The 7,361-nt window shown below is 39.8% G+C and overlaps 2 protein-coding genes across 5 annotated transcripts; both read right to left on the bottom strand.

The window, feature by feature from the left end:
* Positions 1-201: 201 nt before the first annotated feature.
* On the bottom strand, positions 202-2,657 carry LOC129717777 (vacuolar protein sorting-associated protein 4-like). Of its 4 annotated transcripts, none has more exons than XM_055667925.1 (6): positions 2,526-2,645; positions 2,323-2,387; positions 2,072-2,254; positions 1,611-1,996; positions 839-1,549; positions 202-778 (listed from the first exon to the last, which is right to left on the bottom strand). In XM_055667925.1, exons 3-6 carry the CDS (start codon positions 2,205-2,207, stop codon positions 677-679), a joined length of 1,335 nt encoding a protein of 444 aa, XP_055523900.1. In that variant the 5' UTR covers positions 2,208-2,254; positions 2,323-2,387; positions 2,526-2,645; the 3' UTR covers positions 202-676. The 4 variants fall into 4 exon arrangements, with proteins under 4 accessions (XP_055523900.1, XP_055523902.1, XP_055523901.1 ...); XM_055667927.1 differs by having other exon boundaries at positions 2,323-2,451; positions 2,526-2,546; XM_055667926.1 differs by lacking the exon at positions 2,323-2,387 and having other exon boundaries at positions 2,072-2,292; positions 2,526-2,657.
* A 1,750-nt stretch (positions 2,658-4,407) lies between these two features.
* LOC129716750 (uncharacterized protein K02A2.6-like) lies at positions 4,408-5,628 on the bottom strand. Its single transcript, XM_055666590.1, has one exon. The coding sequence runs from the start codon at positions 5,626-5,628 to the stop codon at positions 4,408-4,410; it is 1,221 nt and encodes a 406-aa protein (XP_055522565.1).
* Between the last annotated feature and the right edge of the window lie 1,733 nt (positions 5,629-7,361).

The following is a 7,361-nucleotide window of genomic DNA, read 5'->3' as shown; positions in this document are numbered from 1 at the left end:
CAAAAAAAAAAGAAATTAACAGTTTATGTAACACTGCTGATTATTTTCCAAAACAATAATACCGCTTGTCAGAAACAATCAGTAGAAATCCATCAATTTTATCCATCAGCATTTTTATGTAAAACCCCTTTTATGAATTTGGACAAATTAGCCAAAAACATTTTCCTTTCCTGTCTGTATAACAGTGCAATAACAAAGCCATTTTCTCATCGATAACAATATATTTATTTCCTCTAAATTATGAATTGGATGCAAGTTTCTTTTTTGTAATATTTTTGTCCAATCAACAGCACATTTAGATAAACACTAAATACTCGCAATTTAACTTAGAGAATCGAGTGCTCCTTTCACTGCCTCAAGCGCCGGCCTATATTGGGTTTTCCGAAATTCCGAAAAGATTTTCAGGATGGACTTTAAATAATTATTTTTCCCGTTCGGTAATTAAAGAGTTTTTAATCATTGTTCACATTCTCGTCGGAGCGTTTTATAAATTATATGAAAAATTCTATTAAGTAGTAAGCGATCGCTCGTGTGTATAGAATCAAATGTAAAATTTAGTTTTGCATCATTTCTAGAAAACCCAGAGAAGGGATAATGCAAACCAAGCTGTACGACAGAAGGGGGAAAATACACGGACCAAGGCAACATATTTGGATATTTTAGTCCAAACTTGATCTTAGCCTTCCTGGCCAAAGTCTTCTGTAAATTTATCGTGCTTTTTCATGTCTTCCTCGTTTACGGTCGGTTTGGTGCTACCAAGCGATTTTAGGATGTCACTCTAAAAAGTTAAGTTTATGTCAATACAGGTGTGCTATTAAAAAAAGGGAATAATACTCACCATCGTTACTGGGGGAACCCATAGTTTGTCGCTGGGTACATCAATCCAGGTCATCTCAATCGCACCCGAATCACCCGGGCTGCATGGAACCAACAGATCATTACAGATCGTTTCCTTATCGACTGGGGACGGGCCGGTAATTTTTTTGAAATGCGTTGCCGATTGTACTTTTCGCACTGGTTGCATCAAGGCATCGCGAACCACTATAGAGATATCCGCTCCGGAGTAGCCGTCTGTTTTACTGGCTAGCGTGCGCAAATTCTCCTCCGTCAGACAATGCGACGTATTTCCCAAATGTAATTTGAACATAACCAGGCGGGCATGCTCTTCCGGTAGCGGGATGTAGATGCGCTTCTCGAAACGTCGTCTGATGGCGGAATCTAAAATCCATGGGGTATTGGTCGCACCCAGAACAAGGATCCCATCGTTATCACTGCCGACACCTTGCATCTGCACCAAGAACTCAGTCTTGATGCGTCGGGCACTTTCGCTCTCGTTGTCCGAACGAGAAGAGCATAGTGAATCCACCTCATCGATGAATATTATGCTCGGTTTATGAGTACGGGCCAGTTCGAATAGATTTTTAACCAGCTTTTCCGACTCACCGAGCCACTTAGAAACTAAATCCGAACTGGACACAGAGAAAAAGGTCGAATTGTTTGCTTCCGTAGCTACCGCTTTTGCCAAATATGATTTGCCGGTTCCAGGGGGCTAAAAAACAAAATTCGTATCGTAAACAAGTGCAAAGCTGAAACGTAAAAGAACTATTTACCCCAAAAAGCAATATTCCTTTCCACGGAATCCTTTTTCCAGTGAACAGGTGTGGAAATTTAATAGGTAAAATTACAGCTTCCTTCAATGCTTCTTTTGCTCCCTCCAGTCCAGCTACATCTGACCATTTGACGTGGGGTTTTTCGACTACAATAGCGCCCTCCAGTTTAGCTTGAAGTTTCTTCTTCTCCGGATCATCCGAATCGGAATCCGAACTGTCTCCGTCTTTGCTTTTGCCTCCTTTATCATCCTTGGAACTGCTGCCTCCATCCTTGACGGGTTTCTTCTTTCCTTTCTTCAAATAGGCCTTTAGTTTCTCCGCCCGGTCCAAGTACTGCAGACACTTTGCTCTTATCGAATCTTTTGCCTTATCTCCCTGCGCTTCGTCTGAAAATGAAAGGACATACCGCGTTGTTTGGAAAGGTCACATACTTGTCAAGGCCACAAATAATTGTAACTCACATTTAATGGCATGCAGAAAACATTCCACACCGTGCTCGTACAACCGTAGCGCTTCCTCGTAGTTCTTGTTGCGATCCTCTTCGGTAGCCTTCGTGACAATATCGATCGCCTTTTGCAGCATTGACCCCGCAGCCATTTCACAAGGGATAGAGGAAGCTCCAAGCGACGACTAATCAGGAATATCTATTAAAAGCTCCCAGGTAGATCAGTTGTAGATTTTTCTAGGAATATAATGTTACATCCTAAATTACCTCCCAAAATGCTAGAGTATGACTAATCTATCCAATCCACAAATCTGATTACTTTTCGCTTTATTCTTCATGGAACAACACAGATTGACGTTTGAATTGTCAAAAGAAAATATTTACATACTCGACTATCTTTCTTACAGCAAAATATAGGTACTAATTACGATTTAATATATCACACAAAAACCAAAGCTTCATTTACTTACCTTAAACAATTTACTTAAACTACTAGTGTACGAAACTACTAACGATACTGTGAAAACAACCGAATATTTTTACGTAAAACTTTGACGATTCTGTTTTGAACAAGAGCTGCAAGGTAAGTACACTGAACGAAATATTTATGTAAGTCTCATAACCAAGAGTGTACAATTTTTCTTATTATTCGGGACTACGAAGCTGCTGATATTTGTTTGGTTTTGGGTTTTTCGCATAGAGCTTTCTGAGAGCTCAGTCACGCACACTAAACTCGGATTGTTTGCCTCATAAATGAATCTTGCTTAACTCTACCGGGGTTAAACAAATCGAAAAATATAGTCTATCCGTAAACAAATCGCAAATTCCGCGAAGGAATAAATTAAGTTTCAAGTCAGTGAAAGAAAATGAAAATTCCGCAATCAATGCAGGCAATGGGACATTGTTGGCCTTACTTTCAATCCGACTTAACGGTGTAAAGTGCACCACGCATACTCTGACAATCTATACGAGAGTTTACGTGAGTGTGAACAGCCTTTTAAATCTTTTTGAACTTCGAAGTCACGAATAGCGTCGTTCAGCTTACGCTAGCACAATTTACACTCTCAGAAAATTTCTACGCAAAAACAACGTAAATTTATGTAAAAATGTTTCCACTGATTTAGGTAGATAGTTCACATAAAAATTGGTAAAAATAACGCAACAGCTTAATAAATGCGAACTCTGGATAAAAATTTGTTTGAAGTTATTTAAATGATATTGATGATTCAAGGCATCCAATTTTACCTCATGATGACTTCAGTTCAGGATGGTTTTACGATAACCCACATGGTCGTAACTATACCCCCAACTAGTTGTTAGGCACGTTTTATGGTTATTGATTATGCGGGAAGTAAGTACACTTTTACCTGAAAGTTTCTTCCTACACAAAAATGGCTGATTTACGTAAGAAAACACGCATACATGGGTGTGTGCATAACTTTTCATTTGTGAATACTTCTGTTTAAGTGACAAAACCAGTTCCATCAGTGAAAATTTAATATGGTTAAATATAAACTCGCAAATTCAAAGCATATTTGTAATTTAAAAGAATTTCCCGCTTTTCAACAGCATTTTTTAATTATCATCCAGTGAAATGCATATAAAACTGAGTTTTTTCACTAATACAGGTCGAACTCAATTATCCGGAATATCATAAAAATGTTCAATCCGAATAATCGAATTTTCCGAATAATTGAATCACAAAAAAATATTCAAATTTTTGGTCAACGAATCTGAAACAAATGTTTTCTCTTGTTATTTTACTTGTATCCAGCTTTTTATGCACCATAATGGCGGAAGCTTACGTCAGCTTCGTGATTTCTGTAGTTTTGGCAACATTAATGTTGCCAGATTAATTGTTTTTCTTGCGATACACATGAAGAGTCAAACTGACGCAAGCAGAGTTGTCCAAAGGGTAGGTAACATATTACGAATTTTCCATTATAGCGTCCGCCATTATGGCACGTAAAAAGCTGGATAATGCAGTTTCCATGGGAAAAAGGTGAAGTTTTGAGAAGCAAAACAAAATTAGACATTGATTGATTTCACTTTACATGGATTTCTATCATATAAAATGGTTGTTCGATTGCTTTTTATATTTTTTTCTGCAAGTACACTGCCGCGCATTGCATGTCAGTCCCACCTGCATATTCAGCAAGCCGAGAAAAACGCGCTTTTATATGATTTTATAACATTGCTTCTTACGAGATGGGACAATATGTTTGGATGTTTTCCAGCAGCTTTTCAGAACAAAGTTGTTGAGCTCATCCATTGTTACGAAACTATGCATTGTTAGCTACCATTTACGCGTAATAACTCAACTTTACTGAAAATGCAAATGGGACTGACTTGCTATGCGCGGCAGTACAGTTCTCGATTATGGAACGGTTTTTGAACTAAATTATTTTTTTTAATGCCAATCATACGCCTTCCTCTTTCAAGTATTGGTGTAGCGAATTGAACTGGCTCTTTTACTGCAGGAGTAGTTTGTAATCGCACATTTGGTTTCTCAATTGCAGCTTCCTCATCTGAGAAATCATTCGTTAGGTTGGGGTCTACCTCATTATCCAACGGTTGTCCTTCATCTGAGAAATCATTCGTTAGGTTGGGGTCTACCTCATTATCCAACGGTTGTCCCTTTCGCACCTGAACATTTGCTGGAACATTTTGTGGCACCTCGGCAGGAATGTTCAATCCAAAACCGTCGAAGAAAATTGAAAGCGGTGACGGATGTTTTTCTGAACTGCAGCATTTTTGAAAACGAGTCTTAAGATGATTGGCATGAGATCGTATTAGGCGATTTCCTTCTTCAAGTAACACATTGTAGTTAACAGCTCCAATTTTTTCAATAACAGTTGCAGGTTTCCATTGCCAAGAATTTGGAGCATAAATTTTGGCGTATACTAAGTCACCTTGCTTAAATCCTCTATGGACTGCACCATGCCTTTTATTAAAAGCGTCATTCTGCTTCGTTTTGTTTCTTAGTAAAATCCCACTGTCGCACGGTTTGAGTAAAGATGAAATGGTACGAACTGGTCTACCTAACATTATTTCGGCTGGAGATTTATTACCCAAATCATCGGTTGGCGTAGAACGGTACACTTGTAAGAAGGTGTTCAGTGCTTCCTCTAGTCCTTTTCCTCCCGAACGAATTTTCCGTAGACTTCTTTTCAACGTATCCACAAATCTCTCCGCTAAACCGTTGGATTGTGGATGATAGGGAGCAATACGAATATGGCGTATACCCTGGCTGGAGCAGAAGGTTTGAAATTCTTGGCTTGTAAACTGGGTGCCGTTGTCTGACACGATTGTTTCCGGCACGCCGAACGTTGCAAATGAATGATTGAGCAGCTTGAGTGTGGCTTTTTTCGTTGTTGATTTGGTCACGTGCACCTCAGGCCATTTAGAGTAGGGGTCGACTATTACTAAAAAGTTGAATCCATCCACCGGTCCAGCATAATCGATATGAATCCTAGACCAGGGTTTATCAGGAATTGGCCATGATTCCAGTGGCACCTTGGTAGGAGTTTTTACAAATAGTTGAATCTGCGGGTGTGAGCGTCCTCGAAGCATGTTGAACAGCTTTCAGTGTGCCATTGGAAAACTGATGAAAGATGACCGCACCTATTCCAGTGTTCGATGCATCTGCAGCTACAATGATTGGTAGCTTCGGGTCATAGTGTGTTAACAATAAGTTTGATTGGAGTGTTAACTAAAACTGATCGAAGGCTTTCTGGCATTCTGGAGACCACTGCCATTTCATTTCTTTCCTCAGTAATTGGTCCATAGGATGACGTAGTTCGTGTAAGTTGCGCACAAATCTTCCATAAAAATTGATGGCGCCCAAATACGACCTCAACTCGGCAATGTTGGTTGGAGGTGGAATTGCAGCGATGTTCTTTACTTTCTCTGGATCTGGACGAATACCTTGATTGTCCACGATGTGTCCCAGGTAACATAGTTGTGATTGAAAAAAATGGCATTTTTCAGCTTTAACATGGAATCCATACTCCTTTAGTCGAAAAAAAAGTTGATTGAGTGATGCTGCATGCGACTTCGTATCTCTTCCAAACACGATGACATCGTCAATGAAAGATCTGACACCGGGTATGTTTGCAATCATTCCATCCACTAGGCGCTGGAATGCACCTGGTGCTGATTTTACCCCAGGAACAAGGCGATTGAATCGAAACAAACCACGATGCGTATTGATAGTAAGCAGTTTTTTGATTCATCATCAACTTCGAGTTGCAAGTACGCATCAGAAAGATCAATGACGCTGAAGATGGTGCTGCCATTAAGCTGAGCAAAAATTTCTTCCGGGGTCGGTAGCGGATAATGGTTTGGTTCTAATGCATCATTGAGCCCCGTGGAATAATCTGCACAGATGCGAACTTGCCCATTAGGCTTGCGTACAGCAACGATTGGCGCAGCCCATTCCGAAAAATCGACTGGTTCAATGATGCCTAATGATTGCAACCGTGTAAGTTCAGCATTTACCAATGGTATTGTGTTGAAAGGAACTGGTCTTTTTGGACAGAAAATTGGTTTGGCATTCGATTTCAAAAATAGCTTCACCTTCATTTTCTTACAGTGTCCTAGTGTATCGTTGAAAACGGCTGCATGTTTTGCTCGAAAATCAGATATTTGATTGTCGACCGTTTTGGTTTGTAACTGATTGCATATGGTATCGATAGGAATTGACCATAAACCAAATTGTTCGATCCAGTCAATGCCCATTAAGTTGAGGTTCGGAGCCGTAGTAACAAAGTATCTTCCTTGACAAGTTTTAGCGTTGGTGCTGACTTCACACTGGAATTTACCAATCAATTTGAGTGGCTTGCCTGATGCATTGATAGCTTCAACCGTTGTATTTTTGATTTCAGGTTTACCCAAAATATTCCAGGTTCGCTCCGAAATTACCGTGATATCACTTGCGGTATCCAACTACAGTTTAGTCGCTATACCGTTGATGAATGTTGGCACGAACTTTCGCTTGCTGGAGTGCTGAGCGATGTGATTCACAATATATATATCTCGGGATTCTGCTTTGCTTGATTTGTGTGATTTCTTTTTCTTTTCCCCTTGAACTTGAGTTGGTTTTGGTTTGGAAAAACAGCCACAGTATCCTTCCTTATGCCCAATACGATTACACTGTTTGCACAAATGATTTGAAAATGTGCAGTCCCGAACGTAGTGCATCTGACCGTATTGCCACCAAGGTGTGCGAGGTAGTTTATTATCCGATTTCGAAGACTGTTGCTGACGGAATTTTCCTTGTTTTTCTTGTACTGCATGTACCGTTG

This window comes from Wyeomyia smithii, chromosome 1 (assembly GCF_029784165.1).
Source record: "Wyeomyia smithii strain HCP4-BCI-WySm-NY-G18 chromosome 1, ASM2978416v1, whole genome shotgun sequence".
Taxonomy (NCBI): domain Eukaryota; kingdom Metazoa; phylum Arthropoda; class Insecta; order Diptera; family Culicidae; genus Wyeomyia; species Wyeomyia smithii.
Note: the sequence above shows the minus strand (reverse complement) of the source record. Positions and strands in the feature narration are given on the sequence as shown.

Excerpts from the sequence above, each read along its gene's own strand:
- LOC129717777 (XM_055667926.1), bottom strand. The coding sequence starts at position 2,207 with ATGGCTGCGGGGTCAATGCTGCAAAAGGCGATCGATATTGTCACGAAG. Across the intron at positions 1,550-1,610 it reads AAGGAATATTGCTTTTTGGG|CCCCCTGGAACCGGCAAATC; the intron begins GTAAATAGTTCT and ends TTTGTTTTTTAG. Across the intron at positions 779-838 it reads GGGTTCCCCCAGTAACGATG|AGTGACATCCTAAAATCGCT; the intron begins GTGAGTATTATT and ends TTAACTTTTTAG.
- LOC129716750 (XM_055666590.1), bottom strand. The coding sequence starts at position 5,628 with ATGCTTCGAGGACGCTCACACCCGCAGATTCAACTATTTGTAAAAACT.